Source organism: Euprymna scolopes, chromosome 44 (genome assembly GCF_053919585.1).
Source record: "Euprymna scolopes isolate OS-2025 chromosome 44, ASM5391958v1, whole genome shotgun sequence".
NCBI classification, from domain to species: Eukaryota; Metazoa; Mollusca; class Cephalopoda; order Sepiida; family Sepiolidae; genus Euprymna; species Euprymna scolopes.
The window spans coordinates 27,572,951-27,598,044 of NC_136525.1; the positions used below are offsets into that span (position 1 = coordinate 27,572,951).

General features: G+C 33.4%; 1 protein-coding gene across 1 annotated transcript; it reads left to right on the forward strand.

Annotated features, from left to right (window-relative positions):
- The first annotated feature begins 9,222 nt into the window (after positions 1 to 9,222).
- On the forward strand, positions 9,223 to 24,688 carry LOC145268749 (small ribosomal subunit protein uS7). Its single transcript, XM_080124344.1, has 5 exons — positions 9,223 to 9,347; positions 12,517 to 12,637; positions 18,447 to 18,659; positions 23,263 to 23,490; positions 24,568 to 24,688. Exons 1-5 carry the CDS (start codon positions 9,343 to 9,345, stop codon positions 24,634 to 24,636), a joined length of 636 nt encoding a protein of 211 aa, XP_079980470.1. The 5' UTR covers positions 9,223 to 9,342; the 3' UTR covers positions 24,637 to 24,688.
- Positions 24,689 to 25,094: the final 406 nt, after the last annotated feature.

Genomic DNA, 25,094 nt, shown 5'->3' on the forward strand with positions numbered 1-25,094 from the left:
ACGAAACGTTGATGAACACATAATACGGTTTGTTCCTTTTTATTTCTCTCTCTATATATATACATGCATATATATATATATATATATATATATATATATATATATACACATATACAGACACAGCGTGCATTCTATCCCAACCATCATCAATGGACCTGAGGTCATCTCGTCAGCATCAGACAAGGCCAAGAACTTTGCGGCTAACTCTACCCTCTGCGACGAAGGTCATCAACTCCCCGTATTTCCTCCTTCAACAGACAACACACTATCCAACATACAAATATCTGTGCGTGCGGTCACCAAGCTAATCAAGAACCTTGATTCCAGTAAAGCAACTGGCCCAGACGGCATTCCAATTATAGTGTTGAAAAAGCTTTGACCAGAACTTGCGCCCATACTTACAAAACTTGCCTTAAGAAGTGCTTTCCAACACACTGGAAAACCTTGTCAGTATGCCCTGTATTTAAGTACTCAGGTGATAAGTCCTCTCCCTCTCAGTAGAGACCAATAAGTCTCTTGTGTGTCATGAGTAAGTTACTGGAATCCATATTAAAAAAAGTAGTCAACCACCTTAGCAGAAATAACCTCCTTAGTGACATGCAATATGGTTTCCATTCTGCTAGATCTACAGCTGATGTGCGAACAATTATATCCCATAGGATTAGTGAATCTCTTGACAAAGGCTTCTTTTCTAGGGCAATTGCTCTTGACATATCAAAGGCCTTCGATAAGGGCCTATTTCACAAGATTTCCAGCTACAGTATAACTGGAAATGTTTTCTCAATAATTAAATCATTTCTTTCTGATAGGCTCATAAGAGTAGTGGTTGATGGTCAGCAATCAGAGGCCCACAGTATTAATACTGGAGTCCCCCAGGGGTCCAGCCTAGGCCCAACTCTCTTCCTGATCTGCATCAATGATCTCCCAAAACACATACTTAAATCATTCGTTGACATCTATGCTGATGACAAGGCCATCTATGGCAACACATCAAAGGCCGTAAATGACAAAGCTCTCTCTGATCCCCTCTCCTCTGATCTTGAGCACGTGGTACAGTGGGGGAAGAGGTGGCTGGTTACTTTTAATGCATCTAAAACAAAGCTCCTATCTTTACATCATCAACGCTCTGTTCCTCATCTAGCATCAATTGAAATGGATGGCCCTCGTCTTGGGGAGGTTTCATGTTTTGACAAGCTCCTGGGTTTGACCTTTACTCCTGATCTGAAATAGAACACGTATATCAAGTCTGTTGCCAGGGCCGCTGAGAAAATGGTGGGATCCTTCTACCGCTCCAAAAAATATCTCACTACTGATGCAATTCTCTATCTGTATAAAAACCAAGTATGTCCAAGGATGGAGTACTGCTGCCACATCTGGGCTGGAGCTTCTAAAAACAGCCTATCCTGCTGTAAAGTAAGACACTTTATCAAATCTCCAATACCAACTATTACTACGATATTATCCCATTGATTATTTTATTTATTAATTTTTTTTACATGGGGGTCACCACTTATCAAGGCCCGAAGGCCACTCAGGGATAAGGGTTATTGCATGTACAGTAATTAATGAGATAGTATTGTAGTAATCATTAGTATTGGTGGTTTGGATAGAGTGTCTTACTTAAGGGGGCGATTTGTCTGGAGTTTGCTTATGTTGGACTTGAAGACGTCCAAATTGTAGTCAGGTGGGAAACATTCAAGCGGCAGAGAATTCCACTGGCATGCAGTTCTAAGAAAAAAGCTTTGCTCATGGAATCTACGTTTGGATTTAGGCAAAGATAAAGAGTGGAGAAAATTATTGACAGTAGTTTCAGCCAGACGGGTGTTTCTCGTGAAAGATTGGCGAGGGGGGACAAGGGATTGGAGCTCAGATGAGCACTTGCCATGGAAATAGCGATAAAACAAAGACAGGCTTGCAATGTCTCTTCTGTGGGAGAAAGGTTGCAAGGAAGAGAAAAGCGCATCCCCCACTAAACCACGAAGTCTATTTTGTACTCTGTCAAGGCAGGATAGGCTGTTTATAGCAGCTCCTGCCCAGATGTGGCAGCAGTACTCCATCCGTGGACGTACTTGGTTTTTATACAGATAGAGAATTGCATCAGTAGTGAGATATCTTCTGGAGCGGTAGAAGGATCCCACCATTTTCCCAGCGTCCCTGGCAACAGATTTGATGTACATGTTCCATTTCAGATCAGGAGTAAAGGTCATACTCAGAAGCTTGTCAAAACATGGAGCCTCCCCAAGATGAGAGCCATCCATTTCAATTGATGCCAGATGGGGATCAGAGCGTTTATGATGTAAAGATAGGAGCTTTGTTTTGGATGCATTAAAAGTAACCAGCCACCTCTTCCCCCATTGTACCATGTGTTCAAGATCAGAGGAGAGAGAATTAGAGATAACTTTGTCATTTACGGCCTTTGATGTGTTGCCATAGATGGTCATGTCATCAGCATAGATGTCAACGAATGATTTAAGTATGTGTTTTGGGAAATCATTGATGTAGATCAGGAAGAGAGTTGGACCCAGGATGGACCCCTGAGGGACTCCAGCATTAATACTGTGGGCCTCTGATTTCTGCCCATCAACCACTACTCTTATGAACCTATCAGAGAGAAATGATTTAATGATTGAGAAAACATTTCCTGTCATACCGTACACACAATAACCCTTATCTCCGAGTGGCTTCTGGGCCTTGATAAGAGGTGATCCCCATGTAAAAAATAAAATAAAATAAAATAATAATTATTGATAAAAATAAGTTCAAGAAATTTATGCTGTTGAACTACAAGTATGTCTTACTAGTTTTAATATATTTTTCATAGTTGGTAAAACTATTTTTAATTGTTTGTCATCGTTTATTAAGGCATTGTTGAGTTTAATGTTCAATTGCACAAGCTTAGGATGTCATTCACATGCAATAAACTTTAAATGGTAAATCCTCATCTCAAAAATGAAGAACTTGTAACTTTATGCTTGAAAGTTGCCTGTTTGTAGTTTAAAATTTCTGTCTATTATGAAGTTTCTTATGACTATGGGTAATCTTTCAATCCAAATGCATTTAGCTCTCTTCTTATGTCGAACTGCCACGTTGTATCAGATGTTTTTTCCAAGTCAAAAAATATAGCAGTTAAATAGGATGTTCTCTTCAATGAAAGTCTCCAGGTGAACTAGTTGATCAATTGTGGTTGTATTTTTCCAAAAGTCAGATTTTGTAATTAGTTTTATAAAAGGGGGTATTATTGATGACATTTAAATATTCATTTAAATACAGATTCCTTTATTAAGATCTATTTCATGTGCTAGTAACATGCAATCTCTTGTGCATGCACCCAAACTTTCATCAGCAGCAGAACACATCTGTGCAATTTTCAGCCATTTTCACTTTGGCTTGACCTGAGTTTCAGCATGCAAATTTATCAGTTTTAGTCAAGACGTCAATGTAGACAGATTAGAAATTTTCTTTGACCTTGGATTAAAGAACAAATTCTTTTTCAAGACTAAAGACCTTAATTCAATTACATTTATGCAATACATGTCTGCTAAACCAACTTGCTTTACATTCTTATATTCTTATGTTTATCTTCTGGTTTAGAACTCTAGTGACTTTTTCATTTTCATCTCAAGCCGATTTCAGATAAATACAGACAGACACTTCTTCAAAATGGTTATCTCCACCAAGCATTTCATTGTACTAACTCACTCTACACTTTCTCCTTTTCTATGAACTCTGTCAGTCTGGCATTCACCATTCTTTCCAGGGTTTAACAGGCACAATTTGTAAGTGGAATATTTATTGGAGTATTTATTTTTTTTAGCTAAATGACATGCAAATGATGAAATAGATAAGGTAATGTAAGTCTTAAAAACTAACTTAAATCTGATGAACTCAAAAGAAGCCTAAATTTGGACAGTAGATGGAGACATGGGTAGAACAGGAGACTTCAATAGTATGGCCACATTGAAAGAATGGATAAGAGTTTTTGGGTTAATAGATGTAGAACAGTTGAGGTAGCAGGTTTAGTTCATAGAGGAAGGCCAAAGAAAACATGGGGAAAAGAGACAAGAATGGATTTGACAGAGAGATAGATACCTGATCAGAGATAGATTAGTTTGGAAATCAGTTTCCAAAAACTGTCCAACACATGCCAGCATGTAAAAAAAAACAATGTTAAATTATTGGTGGTGATGATGATGATGATGATGATGATGATGATGATGATGGTGGTGGTGGTGGTGGTGGTGGTGGTGGTGCAGCAGCAGCAGCAGCAAAGCTTACCAGACAACCCTTCTTGACATAAATTCTTTTTCTTTACTTGAATTTTTCTCAAAATAAATGTAGAACAAGTTGTACTCGGCCAAACCAAACTGTATTTCATCTATTCTTATCTTATTTGCTGCTTAATTATTTATTCAATCACTTTTAAAACCTGATCCATCGATTTTATTGCGATAACCTCTTCTTCTGTCTGATTTGTCAAATCTGTGCTCACCTCAATGCCTGTTTCACTTGCAGCCTTCAAGGTTTCTACAACAATGCATGAGAGTTACCCAGCCTTACCCTTCTTCATCTTGCTCACAGCTTCCCATACCATTTCTTTTGCAATTTTCATAGTTACATCAGATATTTCTTCTGCAACATTATTCAACAATTTTGTGGCATTTTCAAGTATCTTGTTCTGTTCATTTGTTGCTAACACTCCGCCTTGATAATGTGGTGATGCCTATGTAAAAAAAAAAAAAAAATTATCATTTAAAATGCATTTTTCTCACCAACAGTAACCATATTTGTCTTTGCTATCTGTTTAACTATCTTGAATACTACATTCTTTTTGTCATCTTTTGATAGTATATCTAGAAACCTGACTTGCTCTGCCTCTTTCTTGGATTTATATATTGCACTTCCTTGCCTCCTTCCTTGTCACCAGATATATATCTTTTTTCATTAAAACTTTTCTCCTCTGGCTCGTTAGGAAACAGATTTGCAAAATTCTGGTATCAGCAGAAGCTTGCACACAACGCCTAGCAACTTCCAGTTTAATAATAACCATATAATTGAGTTGTCACCCTTAGTTAGTGCATAGTTCTTATAGCCAGTGCTAATGCTTAGGTGGCACCACTAACTTTTTGGTGAATTTATTCCCCCCCCCCCCCAAATAAAACGAAACCATAAGCGCACTTCTTTTTTGCAAACATTGTTTTCTAATCTCAGGATATTCTGATCAATGCCTTGAACATTATGCCACTATTGTTGCCAAATGCCTTCTCTTAGGTCAATGAATTACAATTGTATGAGCTGAGAGAAATGACAATAAAACCAGGTTTGATATTTGAACATTTATAACCTGCACACTTCATTTATAAGAAAAATGTATGGTTGTCCTATTTGTGCTGTTTTCACTATCTGTAGGATAAAATAATATTTGAAATCAAAATGTAGTGATTGTTGCTTGTAAATCTTATTTATCCTCTCATTTTGTTCCGCTTTTTTTTATATACTTTTCAACTTCCTCATTCCACCATCATGGAGGCCTTTTCATCCACCCATAAGTCTGGTCAGTTGCCTCCACCAGTGTATCTTTCAGTTTCTACAAAAATTCCTGGTAGCCAAACACTTCATCACTTGGTCTCTAAACTTACATTTCACATATTCTTCACATATTCTTCATCCAACCTTCACACCTTCTTTCTCATGAGCTTTATTCAGCATGAAATTGCAAATAACAAGTTTGTTCTGTGTTATGATTTCTTGACCAAATATTACTTTCATATCACTTTAGAACTTTCTGTCCTGTTTTCTGAGCCAACAAATAATCTACTAAAATATTTTTTTATATATTAAGTATTTTTTTTACAATTTTTTAGCGGCTTTAATAATAAATTGTAACCATTACAAGGCAGATTCATAAAAACAAGATGGCTTTCCTTTTTCTTAAAAGGATGTTTGCAATGCACATGTCCATTGAAAAACAGATTATAATTTGTTTTTCCTTCTGCATTTCCATTAGTAAATCTGTTTCTTCATTGTATACACTCAGACAACAGAAAATAGAACCAAGCTCTCTTTTTTCCAGAGGGAATAAACCCACCGGTAGATTGGCCTCCGGAGAACCAACCTGAGCATGGTCTTCATATGGTAACGTTCCAAAAATATGATAAAAATTTCTGTCAAGGGTGGGTGCATATATGTGAGAGAATCGTTTTTCACTGTCTTTATAAATTGCAAGGGAAGTAACTCAAATCTAACTTATTTTCTGAAAATGTAATATTTAATTTTGTTTTTTGATAAATTAGTGGATTTAAGTTTCATTGTATCTAATTTCTATATCATTAAAATTGTGTGACAACTTCTCCCATGTCTGTGTGTTTTTTGTATTTACGTGACTTACACAGTATTATTTTTGTTTACTACTTATTATTCATTAAAATCAAAAATGCAATACCACAAAGTATTGAGATGAAAGTATTGTAGCTTATACAGGTGACTGGGAACCACTTGGGAAATTAATATTCCCTTAACACTTCTTCCTTCGAATGAAACCCGTTTAAACCAACTAGGATGAATGCTAGTGGCACACTGGCATACATTATGAGATTCTACTTTATTTTAGACAATTATGTCTGAAAAACTTGATGGCAAGAAAAAACAAACAAACATTTCTTTAACTCGTTTAACTTTAAACAAACATTTCTTTAATTCGTTTAACTTTAAAGTGGAGAATCACTTTTGCATAAAATGATCCTCAATTTTTTAGCCATTCGAGCATTTTAGGACAGTTAACACATTTTCTTTCAGGTTACCTATTTATTTTGGTGCAAGTCCAGAGTTCAACCTAATTAAAATAAAAATAAAAAATACAGAAAAATCTTTAATAATGCATGTAATCATCATGGAACGAAAATGCCATATTCCAAAATTTATGTAAATTGATGAAGTAGTCTTTATTATATCGATAATCATGTTTTTTTAAATGATTTTTGAGGAGTTTTAATAGTAAATCATAGCCATTATAAGACTGATTTGGATTTGGTAGTTTGAATTATGTTGTTTTCCTTTCCATGGCAGATTCAGACACAACATTTTGCTTCCTCATAAAATTTCATTTTCTTAGTTAAAAAACACTGCATGAATTTACATGATTTTTGGTATATAACATTTTCACTCTGTTATGAGTGCATGCATCATAAAGAATTTTCCGTATTTTTATTTTTTGGTATGTATGCACTATTTAACCCACATGCTGAAACAATAATGTTATTTTTTAGAAAGCCATTCTTAACATGGGAGGGAAGGGTGTTTTGTAATTTTGTTATCTAACAATGTAATAAAAAAAAGGTATTAGAAAACTTGAAAATACTATTTCAAAAATAGCGCAAGACAAATAGTGCATAAGCGCATATTTTTCAAATTAGGTTGAAATCTGGACTTGCATCCTCATCTGTGACTTATTTGCATTAAAAACAATCTTTAATAGAATTGATAAGCATTTTAAACTCCTTAATTTTTGGTTTTCAGCAAAGTTTATTGAGAGTAAACAATGTGTTGTGGATGTGTTCTCGGCAGTTTTTGTAACTTTACTTTTCCTAGTCCTCAGTTAGAATGAGTGATTTTTCTGACAAAGGGAGAAGAAAACAGCTGTATCCTAGGTCAACTGTCTTTAGGTGTGAGCGGTCGCTTGAGAAGTCCGAAATTTTCTGTTTCTATTTCTATCCTTGTATCTTCTCTGATAGGTTTAGAAGAGTAGTGATTGATCGGCAGAAATCAGAAGCTCCTAGTGTTAATGCTGGAGTCTCTCAGGGTTCAATCCTGGGCCCAAATTTCTTCCTAATCTACATCAATGATCTCCCAAATCACATCCTAGGATCATTCATAACGACACCATTTATGGCAACACTTCAAAGGCGGTAAATGACCAATATTTCTTTGATTCTCTCCCCTCTGATCTTGATCACATGGTCCTGGCTAACGGGGTGGCTGGTTAATTTTAATGCATCTAATACCAAGCTTCTATTTTTTCAATGATCAACACACTGACCCCTGTTTGGCATCAACTGAAATTAAAGGCTCTCGTCTTGGGGAGGCTCCATGTTTTGACAAGCTTCTAGGTCTGACTTTTACTCCTGATCTGAAATGGAACACTTACATCAAATTCATTGCTAAGATCGTTGGAAAAATGGTGGGATCATTCTACCGTTCCAGTAGCTATCTCACTGCCAATGTAATTCTCTACTTGTTTAAAAGCTAAGTACCTCCTAGGATAGAGTACTGTTGCCACATCTGGGCAGGAGCTGCTAGAAGCAACCTATACAAAATAGACTTCATAGCCTAGTAGGGGATGCCCTTTTCTCTTCCCTGTAACCGCTTTCCACACAAGAGACGTTGCGAGACTTTCTCTGTTCTATCGTTATTTACATGTCAAGTGCTCGTCTGCGCTCCAATCTATGGTCGCTCCTTGCCAAACTTTCACGAAAAACCCTCGTTTAACTGAAACCACTATCAATAATTTCTTCCACTCTTTATTCGTGCCAAAACCTAAACACAGATTCCATGAAGAAAGCTTTTCTTAGAACTGCACACCTATGGAACTCTCTTCTGCTTTCCAGCTGACTACAATATGATCGTCTTCAAGTCCAATGTAAAGAAGTTCTTGATGAGCCGTGTCCCGTCCCCTTAAGTAATCCAATTTATCAAATTTCCACTACTAACGATTGCTACGATATTGTCCCATAGATTACTATACACTCATTAACTCGTATTCTCGAGTGGCCTCCGAGCCTTCATAGGTGGTGATTTCTTTGTAAAAAAAGTTTTAATTTTTTGTTTACGTTACTGACTAAACGAACAGGGTTTTTTTTTTTTTTAACGCAAATAGGTCACAAATTAATATGTTAAGCAAAGTAAATAGTTTTTGACTAATTTGTTTAAGGTATTCTGTTAAAATAATTTATGTCACCAATTATTACGAAATATTCTATTGATTATCGATTTTGAAAAATCATGTGAATTTATGAAAACTACGAAATGGGGACAAAAAGAATTGCGAGGTAAATAAATTAAAAACTCAAAAAATTTGACTTTCTTTTGATTTCGTACGCATTTTTAATTTTCAAATATTTGTCAGTTAATATTTATAAATATGAAAGGATTATTATGAAAATAAAAAAAAAATTTTTGGAAAAGTATTAAAATGGTTTTGAATTCATTAAATTTGTAATTAATTAATTAAATTAAATACGAAACTGAATGCCGGTTCGTGAATTCGCGCGATTTCAGTTTGTGACGTCATCGTAAACGAGAGTTTGTCTTCCTCTTCTCTTAGTGTTTCGTCTCGTACGAAGACGTGTAATGGCGTAAGTACCTGATTATTTTTACTATATTTCAAGAAAATCATATATAACTATTGCTCAAATGCGTTTCTTAATAGTCCTTGTTTCTTTTTCTCGCATTTGATATGTTTTCCAAGTCGCTTTTGTTGTAAATAAACTATTTTATTTGTACTATTAACTGTATTCGTCGCGCGAATTGATTCCTCGCAACATGGCCGACATAATGGCTTCTCCCACGTGCTTAACCCGAACTCTTGCATTTGGTTATATTTTCAATTTAAAAATTTAATGGTTGATATTAAAGCTCTTAATGCAAAGAATTAAATTATATTTTATGTATGTTAACTTGAGTTCCGATATTTTCGTTGATCTTCTTACTAAGAAAAAAGAAGATAGTTGTGTGCATGCAGAATAGAATACGAACCGTGTTTCTGAAGATTTTCAACTTAAATCCAATTTTTACACAATTTCCTTATTTAATTGTTGGGTGAAAGTACGGAATAGTTTCAAACCCCCTTCCTATACCCAGTTTAATAATATGGTACTTGTGCATCTGTTTCCGTGCTGAATTAGTAGAAACTCATTCTTAGCACATGGGGAGGGTGTTTTCTACAATCACCTTACAATTTAATAAACAGAAATCGTAAAAATTGCACATAACTCGAAAGTACTATTTTAAAAAAAAAAAAAAAAAAAAAAAAGGCGCAGTTAACAGATGCCCAAATACCAATTTCTAAATAACGTTGTTTCGCTGAAAAAAATGTTCAGTTTAAAAAAAAAAAAAAAAATTTATTTTATTTGGATGTGTTGATATAACAACCTATTATTTGTTAATTTTTAATACTATAAGTTTGGCTAATCGCCACTTTTTTTTTTATTATCCGCAAATCTTTTTGCGGTGCTAGTGCAGAGATCCAGTATCCACGCTATTTTTTAAATCGTATTTCCAAGTTCGGGTTTGTATTACTGTACACATAGATTCGAAAAAGTTGTCAAAAAAACAAATATATAACAAATGTTATCAAAGGCAAGATACTTTTCTTTCAAACTGGATGTATTTTTTGTGTTTTTATTCAATGTAACATGTTTATTCAGCTCGAAAAATAGTGTTTCCCTATGTATTGGAAAGTTCAAAATGGCGCCAGACTCTCTCTTTAACACGGTAAGTTTGGGGAAAGGTGTTATAAATAAAAAAAAAGGTAAAACTATACAAACACCGTGACAGCGAATTAACCCTACCCCTACCCCTAACCCTAACCCTGTCACGGTGTTTGTATAATAATACCAAAAAAAAAACTAGACAAAATACTGTTGGAAACTCGCTCAATATATGTTACCGGGACATAGGTTGACATATATTCGGTGGGTTTTAATAGTATTTTGTCTAGTTTATTATTTATAACACCTTTTCCCAAACTTACCGGGCGCCATTTTTTAATTTTCCAATACATCGGTAAACAGTTTTTCGAGCTGAATAAACATGTTACATTGAATAAAAACACAAAAACTATATCCAGTTTGGCAGAAAAGTAACTTATCTTGCCTTTGATAACATTTATCTGTTATATATTTGTTTTTTGACAACTTTATCGAATCTGTGTACAGTAATACAAACCCCTCAAGTTTAAAGTTTTGTTTTTTATTCAATTGTAAAGTTGAAGTATAGAATAGGTACACAACACCTTCCCCTCCCCATGTTAAGAATGGCTTTTTAAATAATGTTATTATTTACGTCCGGATCACTCTGCACTAGTACCCTTTTTGCTAATCTTTTTTTTTTTCTTTTGAAATTCATGCAAAAAAAAAAAATCTCAATGCCTGGTGCAAACAAGTTTTATGCAACCTTTCCGTCGTTTGAAGTACACTGGAACAAAAAAAAAAAATCCTAATGCAGATCGTTTTCGATTATTCGGCTACTTATATGTATTCTCGAACCTTCATTTGTATTTTGTTCCAATTTGGGGAAATTATCGCTGAACCTTACTTAGAACTGATAAATCAAGCTTTATATTAGGCCATGACAGTGAATAATTGTAGAATTCTAAGGGCGAAATTTCGGAGTTAAAAAAGCTGCAACATAAATATAACCGAAGATTATATCGGCCGAAAAAAAAATGAGGGATTTGTTTTACTGTACACATAGATTCGACAAACAAATATATAACAAATAAATGTTATCAAAGGCAAGATAAGTTTTCTACCTAACTGGATATGTTTTTAGTGTTTATATTTAATGTAACATGTTTATTCAGATCGAAAAACAGTGTTTGCAGATGTATTGGAAAATTTAAAATGGCAGCCGACTCTCTCTTTGAGGCGGTAAGTTTGGGAAAAAAGTTATAAATAAAAAAACAGACAAAATACTGTTAAAAATTCGCTCAATATATGTTACCGTGACACAGGCTGACATATAGTCGGTGTTTTGACTGTTTTTTTTTTTTTTATTATTTATAACTCCTTTTTCCAAACTTATCGTCTCCGAGAGAGCCATTTTGAATTTCCCAATACATCGGTAAACACTGTTTTTCGAGTTGAATAAACATGTTACATTAAATATAAACGCTAAAAACATCCAGTTAGGTAGAAAAGTAATTTATCTTGCCTTTTATAATTATTTGTTCTATATTTGTTTTGTGACAACTTTTTCAATCTGTGTACAGTAAAACAAACCCAAAATGAGTTATGAATATACATTGTATTATTAATACTAATCCTTATTTACTACTCGGGGGAAAAAGTTTCAGTTAATGACTACTAATTGACTGTTCGTCGACGACTCATCTGCCCTGTAAATCGCAATCTAGTTAAGCATTCAAATTAATATGGATTCCTCCTGAAGAACTATCGATCACTTTAAGTTCCCAAATTATGTATTTTCACCCCCACCCCCTCGCGAAAAAAGTTTCCGAACGCAAATGTCCAATTAGTGAATCGGAGTTTGACGCACACACGTGGCGGATAAAAATGGGCAAATACAAATTTTTCTTCTCGAAATAAAATTTTTAGACCAAAAAAGATTGCGCATTCTTACCTTTGATAACATTTATTTGTTATATATTTGTTTTTTGACAACTTGTTCGAATTTGTACAGTAATACAAACCCAAAAAATATCTAAAATATTGTTGCAAAATTGTTACATTAAATTCAATGTGTCTTGATATTGTCTATCTTTTTCTTTTCTTAAATGTCCAGATCAGCAACTATGGAAAATTGGGGGGATGAAGTTGCCGTCCCCGCCCCAGAATTGCCGGAAATCAAATTATTCGGAAAATGGTCTCCGGATGATGTTCAGGTGAATGATATCAGCTTAACGGTAAGTTAATTTTATTGTTTGTAAAACTTTAAATTATGCAACGTGTTTTTAGTGATGGAGTTCCTTTATGTAATTGGATAATTGTATGCCACAAACTCCAATCGAAATATATTTTCAACTCCTTTACACAATGAAAACGTGCCTTTTTGTTGAAAATATTTTTTAGATGAGGACTGAATTACTGTTCTCATCCGTTAGAAATTCCATACAAATTTCCCAGTTCGTGTGAAGCATTAGGTGTATCAGAATTTTTGTAGGAATTTTTGACACCCCTAACACGAAACTGCGAATAAAATATAAAAATCTCGTAATTTCTCTTTTAAAAGTGGGTTGTTTATTTTCTTTATGGATTATACTTCCAAAATAAACTATTAAAGTTGTATAAAAAGTAATAGAAATATTTTTATTTAAAAAAAAAAAAAAAAAAAAAAAACTAATGAAATTAATTGAATTTTACGAGTTTAGTATTTTTCAATTTTTAAACTTTAAAAATCTATCAATTTTGCTATTGATTCACGATATTTTCAGGGTCAATGTGAAATTTTATGCTCTTTCCAATAAACAGTTTCTTTGGGTGTTTTTTTTTTTTTTTTTTTTTTTTTAATAAATTCACGCCCCCCTCCCCATTTTTGAAATGTCTATTAAAAAGTAAATAATAAATTTACTCACCAATGTTTTATATATCACAAATTGAAGATAAAAGATCAATAAATAATATATTCAAATCTAAAACAAAAAAAAAAAAGTTTTTTTTAGAAATTTAGGGTTTGTACGCATAGATTCTAAAAAGTTGTTAAAAAATAAATATATAACAAATAAATGTTACCAAAGGAAAGATAAATTACTTTTCTACCAAACTGGATATATTTTTCATGTTTTTAATCAATGTAACATGTTTATTCAGCTCGAAAACCATAGTGTTTACCGATGCATTGTATTCTTTGGCGGACATCTTTTTACGCACGCCATAAACAAATCTACTCATCTATGACTGACACTGCACGCGCGTAAAAAGATGTCCGCCAAAGAATATAATGCATAATACAACTTTTTATATCTCGATAACTAATTATTTCTGCAAAATTTCAATGCGATTTTCGTATTCAGCATAGTCGAAAACCTGTAAAAGAAAATTGTGGAGGTGGATCTAATCTAAAAAAAAATTAGGGTTTGAATTACATTTTTCGAGTAGTTATAAGCTTGGAAAGACAGGGGGTCGAATTCAATATTTTTCACAGCGTTTCTGACACACCTAGTGGAGCATTGTTTTGTAGTTTAATATTCCAAAACAAATCACTTTTGCATAGTTTATTAAACAAAACTTCAATTGGTTCTTGTGAGGAATTGACACCAGGAGGATATCGGTTAAACTCCTTAAAAGTAAACTTGACAAGTTGTAAATAGTTGCAACAGTTTCCGCGCGTGTGCTGCTGTAGCAGTGTCAGAAATTTTGTGAAAATAGTGAATAATTCCACCCCATCTTTCCAAGCTTATAACTCCTCGAAAAATGCAATTCAAGCCCTAATTTTTTTTTCAATTAAAGGAGCAAGGACCAAGATTTCATTTAAAAAAAAAAAGTGTTTTTTTTTTTTTTTAAGGTTTTAAACTTCGGACTTTACAGGTAAAATTCTACAAGAACACTGTTTTTTTTTGTTTTAAATTTGAATATATTATGTATTGACCTTTTCTCTTCAATTTGTGAGTAAATAATTATGTACTTATCGGGGTCTAAATTAATTATTATTAGACATTTACAAAATGGGAGGCGTGAATTATTCGACCCCCTGTCTTTCCAAGCTTATAACTCCTCGAAAAATGTAATTCAAGCCCTAATTTTTTTTTTCAATTAAAGGAGCAAGGACCAAGGTTCCATTAAAAAAAAAAAAGTGTTTTTTTTTTTTTTTTAAAAAGGTTTTAAACTTCGGACTTTACAGGTAAAATTCTACAAGAACACTGTTTTTTTTTGTTTTAAATTTGAATATATTATGTATTGACCTTTTCTCTTCAATTTGTGAGTAAATTAATTATTTACTTTCGGGTTACTAAATTAAGTATTTACTTTTTAATAGACACTTAAAAATTGGGATGGGGGGGGTCGTGAGTTTAAAAAAAAAAACGTTTGTCTAAAATATTATATTCGATTTATTGGAAAGAACATAAAATTTCACATTGACCCTGAAAATATCGTAAAAATAGAATCAATAGAAAAATTTTGATAGATTGAAAAATATTGAGTTCGGAAAATTCATTACTGTTTTAAAAAAAAAAAATACATGTATATTTCTATTACTTTTAAAACAACTATAATAGTTTATTTTGGAAGTATACTCCATAAAGAAAATAAATAACCCACTTTTAACAGAAATTCCGAGATTTTTATATTGTATTCACAGTTTCGTGTTAGGGGTGTCAGAAATTCCTATACACCTAGTGCTGCTGATTCCTTACAAAAACTTTTCTGATTATTACAAAATATCCTGACTTTGACTACTCAAAAAAAAAAAAATATTTGCTGTCAAAAAAAGATTTTTTATACATGACCATTATTTGCCTGGTGAGGAGAGTGGGTTCTGTCCTCCTAAAAAGTAATCCAATTTGTACATCGTTCCTGAATGTTTTTAGACTTTTTTACATTCATATTTATAAAACAATTACCGGGTCATGCTTATGAAGACCGCCAAAGTTTTCTTTCTCTTTTTCAATACTGCTATTTCAGTAAATCATTTTGTGATTGGAGTATTGTTTCAATTGCAAAATAAAGTTTTCATGAATTCAATCTTTTATGATGAGAGCCGATAACTCAACTGGTTGCATTTTTCCTTACAATGTATAATCCACAATAAGTTTATATCTAATATCACATACCTTGCACCACCAACAAATGACTATGGCATCATAATGCCCGCAGTAGTATATGAGGGGAGACGCTCTGAACAAAAGTAAATGCAAGTCATCCACATATAATGAAAATCTTTTTCAGAGTTTACACCGGCAGTTATGCTGTCTTATGGTTCAACCGTTTTCATTGCATAAAGGTTATATTTAACATTTAAGAATGTCTCCCTCATATACTACTGCGGATATTTTATCTTGCCCTTTATGATGCCATAGTCATTTAATCGTGGTGCAAGGTATGTGATGTTAGATATAACCTTTACGCACTGAAAATGGTTGAACCATAACACAGCATAACTGCCAGTTAAATTAATTGTTAAAATTAAAAATTGTAAAACGTGTAAACTCTGAAAAAGAAAAAGATTTTCATTTTATGTGGATGACTTGCATTTGCTTTTGTTCAAAATGTTAATGCAATAACAATAGTTTACAAATATGCTTAAATAAATTTTCAGACCAGGGTTCGCACAAATGTGGAAAGGCCTTGAATTTGGCCTTTCATTAAAAAGGCCTTATTTCTAATGAAAAAAAAAATCTTTGAAGATATTCTTTTTATGTTCAGTAAAAATTAAAATATTAAAAATAAAATATTCTATGAAATTATTTTTAGTATTAAAAATAGCATTAAAATATATTTTAAATAAAAGTAAAATCGAAATAAACATGAATTTGCGTTATTGCATTTACGTCCCTTTATCACAAAACTTGCTTTTACTTTAAAATTTTGAATTTTCAGTTTGTGGAGAAAGGAATTACGAAACTGATTATGTAGTTCCGCGATAAAGAGGCAAAGCTCTTGTTACTAGATTACAAAGTGTTAGTCGTGAGCTTAAGCTGTAAATAGTTGATCAGTTTTATGTTAATATGTGACCTTTTAAAACTTCATTAAATATGATTTTCTTGTCAATATTGATATATAAACAATGATATAAATCAAAACCTTAGGTTTTGATTTATATCATTGTTTATATATCAAATTTTGTTTTTAGAAGACCTTGAAAATGGACATTAAAAATCTGTATAAACCCTGTAAGACGATCTATTGAAAATAGGCTTAAATTCTCAAAAACTTTTAAGATTATAAACTATGATTTTTCTACTGAACTAAGAAACCACAAAATGACTGCCATAAGACAATATCAGTATAAATTTGTAACCGACTGCCATGAACACCAAGTCCTTTAACTGGCTTTAAAATTTATAATCAAGCTAAACTTTATTTTCAAGGTATTGAGAGAATTTCGAGAGAGAATTTATCTTACAAGGATTTGGGCCTCAAAAATAATAGCTGACCTCCCATATATCATTCTGAAGTTTGACATAAAGTGGGAGCTGAAATTTTTTACCATTCTTGTTTTGAACCAAACCAATCTGGTTAGGATGGGGTGTCACTTAAACAGAACAGCACTTATCAGCAAGTGACTTATTTCCTGAACTGCAGCATTTTCAGAATTTATTTAAAATAAAATAAAAATAAACAATGGCTTATTACATTTAGATTGCAGTTTTTAAAATATTGTGAGTGAATTTTGCTGGGTTTTCGTAATATTTTGATACCTTTAGAATGGCTTTATTTCATTTGCAATAGAAGGGTTTAGCAGAAAAAGAAAAGTTTGTAAAATTTTATTTTTAACAGATTTGAGATGTGATATTTGGCGGGCTATTCAATTCTCTTGGTGATATCTTTTTGGTGCCTTTCCATTGGCTGTTTTGGATCACATGATGTAAACAAAGAACATCAATGCTTTCCTGATTAGTAAAATTAATATTGTCAGTTGTTGGTTCACGTTTTCACCAACGATTTCTCTGGCCGTCAGGTGATAAACCACAACTGGATAGGAATGCTGGGTCTCTTAACTGCCTTCCATAGTATCAGATCGTTTTGGGTAGAATTGAAACTGCTATCTTCAAAGAATGCTCACCTGGAACCGTAAAGATTCATCGTCTTTATCCACTGCGCTACGGGCCCTGAAAGGCGATCAAGGTTATATTTTTTGGTCTCACATACCCTCCTCCCCGTTCTTATCTGACCTTCCATCATCGGGTCTGTACGGAATGATATATTTTTATCATTGGAATCCTTTTGAGATGAGCAATTTATTTGCGGATTATTATCCTCATCTTGTAGTTGTTTCACAACGTTTGAAACAAGAACTAGAAGATCAGGATAATAGTCTGCAAATAAATGGGTAAATGTGATTATTGAAATACCCTGACCAAATCACTAACAAAATAGTTCATCAAACTTGACCACCAAACTAGAAAACAAAATGAAACCAAATTTATTTTTATTACAAGAAAAGATTTATTTCCTTGTTATTTTAGTAAGAACGAATTACTATTTCGTTATCTTTCATTTTAGTAAATATCTTTTTCGGCCACCCATTAAAAATCACTTTGGTTCAAATTCTTTAGAAGTTATCAACATTTTAAAGTGCTTGACAAGCTTTGCTTGTTGAGGTGGAATTTGACAATACTAGTAGAACATTACATTTTCGACCGATTTTATTTTCGTTTAACTCAGACTTGACACTACTTTTGTCGATTTGAATTTTATGAAAAATAAATCCAAAATGAAAACATTTCATGAGAAAAAGCAATACATTTAAAAAAAAATAAAAAAAAGTAAATGTAATCTATTTATATAAAATAAAATCTTAAGAATGTATGAGTGCATAACTTGGCTAAAAGTCAGAAACTACACAAGATATAATTACAAAAAATGTAGGATTTTGCCTAGTTATGGAAATATGGTAAATAATATGCAAAATAAAATCATTCTCTTGTGACCACTATGGACCAAAAATTAAAAACTGAGCACCCTTTTTCAAATCTCTAAATATTGAATTTTTCAAAGGGGGATGAAAAGTTTCAAGTGCTACCTTTTATTTATACTATATCCTATTTATTTCAGGATTACATAGCTGTGAAAGAGAAATATTCCAAATACCTTCCTCACAGTGCCGGCCGATATCAGCTTAAAAGATTCCGTAAAGCTCAGTGCCCAATTGTAGAAAGATTGGTTTGCTCGCTCATGATGCACGGACGAAACAATGGTAAAAAACTTATGACCATGCGTGTTGTGAAACATGCCTTTGAAATCATCCACTTACTCACAGGAGGAGAAGTAAGTAATCTCTTTTTATTCATGCGATTTAAATCTTTTTTTTTTTTTTTTTTTTTTTTTTCTCAAATAATAGCTATATACAGCTATTATAGTTTACAGCTGTTTCAAAGCAATGTTTATTTTAAACATCTTCAAACATTTTTTGTAGGCATCTAGAAAAAATACAAACTACCAGTAACATCCCCTGAAAGTTAAAAGTTTCATTGATCTGGATGAAAAATTATTAAAAATTTATTCCACATCACAATGCATATCACGATCCACAAGAGAAGGGGTGAGAGCTTAAAAAAATAAATGCGTAATTTGGATTACTTAAGAGGATGATTCGTCAAGAACTTGTTTATATTATACTTGAAGACAACTGTATTGTAGTCAGCTGGAAAGCAAGAAAACAGGAGAAAGTTCCACAGGCATGCAGTTCTAAGAAAGAAGCTTTGTTCATGGAATCCACGTTTAGGTTTAGGCACAGATAAAGAGTGGGAGAAATTATTAATAGTGGTTTCAGCTAGACAAGTTTTTCGTGTAAGTTTGGCAAGGAGGGATCCTAGATTGAAGCTCAGATGAACACTTTCCATAAAAATAACAATAGAGCAGGGACAATCTCGCGTCTCTTCTGTGAGAAAGAGGTTATAGAGAAGAAAAAAGGGCATCCCCTACTAGGCTATGAAGTCTATTTTGTATAGGTTGTTTAGCAGCTCCTGCCCATATGTGGCAATAATACTCCATCCTTGCACGTACTTAGATATTATACAGGTAGAGAATTGCATCAGCAGTAAGATATCTCCTGGAGTGGTAAAATGATCCCACCATTTTTCCACCAGCCCTGGCAATCGATTTGATGTATGTGTTCCCTCTCAAATTGGAAGTAAATGTTACTCAAAAGCTTGTCAAAACATGGAGCCTCCCCAAGACTAGAGCCATTCATTTCAATTGATGTCAAACAGGTATCAGAGCATTGATGATATAAAGAAAGATTTGTTTTAGATGCATTAAAATTAACCAGCCACCTCTTTCCCCATTGCACCATGTGTTCAAGATCAGAAGAGAACTTGGTTGTTTAAGGCCTTTGAAGTGTTGACATAATGGTAGTTTCATCAGCATAAATGTCTATGAATGATCATAGGATGTGATTTGGGAGATCATTGATATAGATCAGAAATAGAGTTGGGTCCAGGATAGACCCCTGAGGGACTCTAGGATTAATACTGTGAGCTGATTTCTTCCCATCAATGATGGGAAGAAATCTTATGAACCTATCAGAGAGAAATGATTTAATAATTGAGAAGGCATTTCCAGCTATGATATAGCTGGAGATTTTGTGAAATAGACATTCATACCATGTGATATCAAAGGCGTTTGATATGTCAAGCAATTGCCCTAGAAAGGAAGCCTCCAGTGAGAGATTCACCAATCCTGTGAGATATAACTGTTAGCACATCAGCTATAATTCTAACAGGATGGAAACTATATTGCATGTCACTGAGCTGAGAATGTTATTTTTGCTGAGGTAGTTAACTACTTCTCTATTTAACAAAAATACCAGCAACTTACTCATAACCCACAGGAGACTGATTAATCTGTATTGAGACGATCGATCACTGAATTTTTAAATACCGAGCATACTGATGAGGTTTTCTGGGGTGGTAAGAAGCAATTCTCCTTAAGATACCGCTTAAACAGCTTTGTAAGTATGGGAGCTGGTTTTTGTTGAAATTTTTTCAGCACTATAATTGGAATGCCATCAGGACTAGTTGCTTTGCTGGAATCAAAGTTTTTGATTAGCTTGGCAACATCACATACAGCTTTGTAAGTAGCATAGTGTGTTTTCAAACGCAGGAGAAAAAACGGGTGGTAGCGCCTCTATTTGCATAGGAAAGAATTAACTGCAAAGAGTTTGACTTTGTCAGATGCTGACAAGATTAGGTCCATTGATGATGGTTAGAATAGAGCACACACTTCTATTCAGGACCCTATTTGCAATTTGCCAAAACGGGATGGAGCCAAACTGCTGCTCACCTACTTTGGACTTGACGGACTGAGCATACAACTCTCTCGCATTCTTTATTACTCTTTTACAGTGATTGCTGACAGTCTTGTAGGCGGCTTTAGTCTCAGTACATCTATTACGATGGAAGCAATGGAAATAATGATTTCTGGAGAGAACCATGACTGGCTGTTAACTTTTTGCTGGAATTTTCTTGAGGGTATGAAGCAGTCTAAACCTACAATTAACCATTCTATCAGGTCTGATATTACAGAGGATACATTCTTTTTAAACATGCAACGCAGAGGTAGATTTGATATAAATGTACAAAAGCTATCTCAGTCTGCCAAAGAGTATCGATATACTGTACGATGGAGAGGTATATCGGGGACTTACTACATTTTGTTTTCATCTTAACTGAGACAACCGAGTTGTTATGAGATCTCCGTGGAGACAGAATGAAAGATGACCATAGCTTGGGGCAAGTTGTAAAAAAACAAAAAAAAAGTTTCGGAGACTTGCATCAGTGTCTGGTATACAGGTAGGTTCATGAATAATCTGAGTTAAGTTACAAAGTAATGGAAAAATTGTGACAGAATCTCCCCTCATCTGTCTTGTTTGATTGGATTAACCATTCCACATTTTGAACATTGAAATCTCCAGATGTGAAGAATAAGCAGACAGAAAAATATGTGCATATTTTATCTTATGCTTTGTCCAAATACTGCTGGATGGTTTAAGGCATGTAATACTATTCAAACTGACTATGCCTATGTTCAAGTGTACAGAAATGCACCATCTTAAAAGAAGAAATCAGCTATGTAAGTGAATAACAAAAAGATTGACTGAACCATTGAACTACAGAGATGCTGTGTGGCCATTATTTTTTAAAATCACCAGTTTTTAGCTGAATACAGTGGTTAAAAAGGTGAAAATTTCGTGGATGTCGACATCAATGTTTTTTTTAACTATGGGTTTAACTTACTATATATATCTTGACACTGTCAATAAAACTCAAAAAAAAAATGCAGCACGTGTTTCAAGTGGTGGTAATTGTGGGACACTGGCAGAGTTTAACATGAGGCTTTTCTTCATTCATTTGTACACTCTTAGCCTTTCCACCTTTTTTCCGTAACATTAGTTACGGAAAAAAGGTGGAAAGGCTAAGAGTGTACAAATGAATGAAGAAAAGCCTCATGTTAAACTCTGCCAGTGTCCCCAAATTACCACCACTTACATGCTATGACATAGTTTTTTTGTTTTTTTTTAGGAATGTATTATCCAAGTGTTCTTGGGTTAAATCAATGAAAGCTGACAGTGTCATTTGATTACATAAAAAATCCTAGCACTTTCTATTATAATTCCTTTACTTGTAGGAAGACACCACTGTTCCTTGACAAGTGTTGATTTTTCAAATACTTTAAACATTTTTAGTTAAAACCAATCAAAGCTTTTAGAAACCCTCCCGTCACCACTCTCTTGTTCAGTATTCTGATTCAGTCTCTGTTTCAGATCACTTGAATTCAGAAATGATGGTTAAAAAGGATTGATTTACTAGGATATTTTTAGGCTTTATCTGATCAGATATTTAAAATTTGATCTATATTCTGTAAGATTGTGGGGGGGGGGGCTTTAATAATCTATTAAAACTTGAGTCGTGTATCAATATCCATAAATAGCTGAAAAGGTACAAGTAGAATTAACTCTTGATTGAAGCTGGAATTAATATTTGATTATTTTCTAAATATATTTTTTATTTTCATTCTGTGTTGACTGCTGCTCGATGTCAGTAAATGGCTTTCTACTTGATATCACATGTTGAATGTGTGATGTTTGCGAAGGTGCTGGCACTGCTTATTATTGTATTATGGAAGGTCTGTGAAGCTACAGCAATCTCGGCACATTTTCACTACAATCTGGGTTCACTGTCGAGTTGCAAAGCATATACATGGGCCTAAATCTTCAACTGTGCAGATATAATAATCCCGTTATAGTCGTATGAATATGTACTTGTAAACTGAGAAAGTTCCTATCAATTTTGTTTTATCGAAAACTTTTGTATTATGTGAGGTCAACTATGTACAGGCTGCTATCTTTTGCATCAACTCCATAAAGCATTTGTGATAGGCTGAAGAAACTTTGTTCAAGTGTGTAAGAAACTATATTACTGCATGCAATTTGGCTGATGTTGACTTTTTTAATCAGATTGCATGTGTGGTAAATGTGAAATGCCTTCCACTCCAAAGTTCAAGAGACTCGCAGTACACTAAATGCCCACAAACTGGATAAAGAATTCGACATTTTTAGATATATAGTTTTAATATACTAGCCACTTTGTAGTGCATTAGGGGCCTGTTAACAAATGTTTGATTTTTCAAGAGTCCCCTCTCCTCTCTTTATGATAGTTCTCTCTGAACATTAGTTTTGCTGTGAAGACTTCAAGCAATTTGTGAAAAGGAAAGGGGGGTTAAATGACCTAATTTTACAAAATCTACTCGCATCCTTGTTTTTATATTTTGCTAATGAAAAGAGAGCCTTTGGGTTACCCTTGACTTTAGTTAACCACTTTACTCTTACTAGTATGATTAACCCATTTCATTGTAAAAATTTTCTTTTCAGAATCCTCTTCAGGTTTTGGTAAATGCAATTATCAACAGTGGTCCTCGTGAAGATTCTACTCGAATTGGTCGCGCAGGTACAGTGAGGAGACAGGCTGTTGATGTGTCTCCTTTGAGGCGTGTCAATCAAGCTCTTTGGTTACTCTGTACAGGAGCCCGTGAGGCTGCGTTCAGAAACATTAAAACCATTGCAGAATGCTTAGCTGATGAACTCATCAATGCTGGCAAGGTAAGACCGTTTTTATTTGTGTATTTGGACGGATTTTTTTTTTTTTTTTAATGAACAAAAGCAAATAGACAAATTACATGTTGACAAATTACAATAGACAAAAGTGCATGTTGTAATATGAATCTGTTCTGGAAGCAAGATTAAATTTTGTCAGTATAAGGAGATGTGTGCAAAATCATTGGTTTTGTATGTTTGACTATGTTGAAAGTTGGGTTAGATGTAAAATAGTTGAGGCGGCAGTGAAAACATGATGGATCTAAGAAAGATAAAGACCTGGCCAGAGATTAGTTCAGAAGTCCATTTCTAAAAGCTGTTCAACGTTTAACTATTAACAAAGTTCGCACAAACTTGAAAAGTGAATTATATTTGTAAATAAAATTCAAATACATTGTTCTGAATTGCATCTTATTTTGCATACAAGAGTTGCATCCTTTTATCACAAAACTATCTGATGTTTTCTATATAATAACATTGTGTAGGTTTGTGATATACCTCTTGTATCCAGAATACTGGAAATTTAAAAGTAAAATGTGCCTGGCGTAGACCAATGCATAATGGGAAAAGTAACATTTAATCGCGTTCAGTTGGCCAGGGAATATAAAAATGATTATCAACAAACTTTGTTGTGTATGTAAAAGTGGCATTTGTTGTTAAGCAAAATGGATGAAAATGCTTTGAAATCACACATAGTTGACACTAAAAAAAAAAAAAAAAAAAATTAAAACCTGTAAATAGTTGACCAGTTTTATTGCACGTTAGAGAACTTCATGAAATAAATGAAAATGACTATTTTGTCGGTTAAGTTTTTTTGCTTTATATATCAATTTTTGAAACTTGAATTTTGTCTGGAGAAGGCCTTGAAAAACCTTTTAAAAGTCTTGAGAAATTTTAAAAAAATCTTAATAGGATTATCTGTTCCATAATGTAGTAAAAAAAAATTGATGGGCTGCAAGGAGTCGTCCTTTTTTATATAAAGCTCATTATCATCCGTAATTTTAGAAATGCTATTTTGAGAAACTTTATTAAACCTTATCGATATATTTTTCTCTACAAACATTAACTTTTCTTTTGTTTCAGGGTTCCTCCAACTCTTACGCAATCAAGAAGAAAGATGAACTGGAGCGAGTGGCTAAATCTAACCGTTAAAAAAAAAAATTCCACACTTGATGTGAATAAAGACATCTATTTCAAGTTGAAATTTCTTTTTATTCAATTTTCTTTGAATTTTTTCCATAACATGTTTTATTTGGATTCTCCAAACTACTGTTCTTATCTTAATTGTTGCTTTGAACTTGGGAATCTGCACAAAATTTTCAACTGAAATCCATGAAGTTAATTTCTTATTCTGTTGGTCATGACTAAATGAAAGTTTTTAGCTATTATTGCTGACTGAGAGTATTCTAACCCCGTCGATTAAATAATGGGTTCAGTATGAAGTTGTGTGCAGATTCTCGATTCAGCTAGGTACACCTATATAACGCTTGAGATGAGAACAGTAGTTTGAATAATCGTATAAGCTTCATCTCAAAGAATTACTCATATTTATCTTTTGTATTTTTATTGTGAATTGCAGATTTTGTCTAAAATTCCATTCAGTTTTCTGA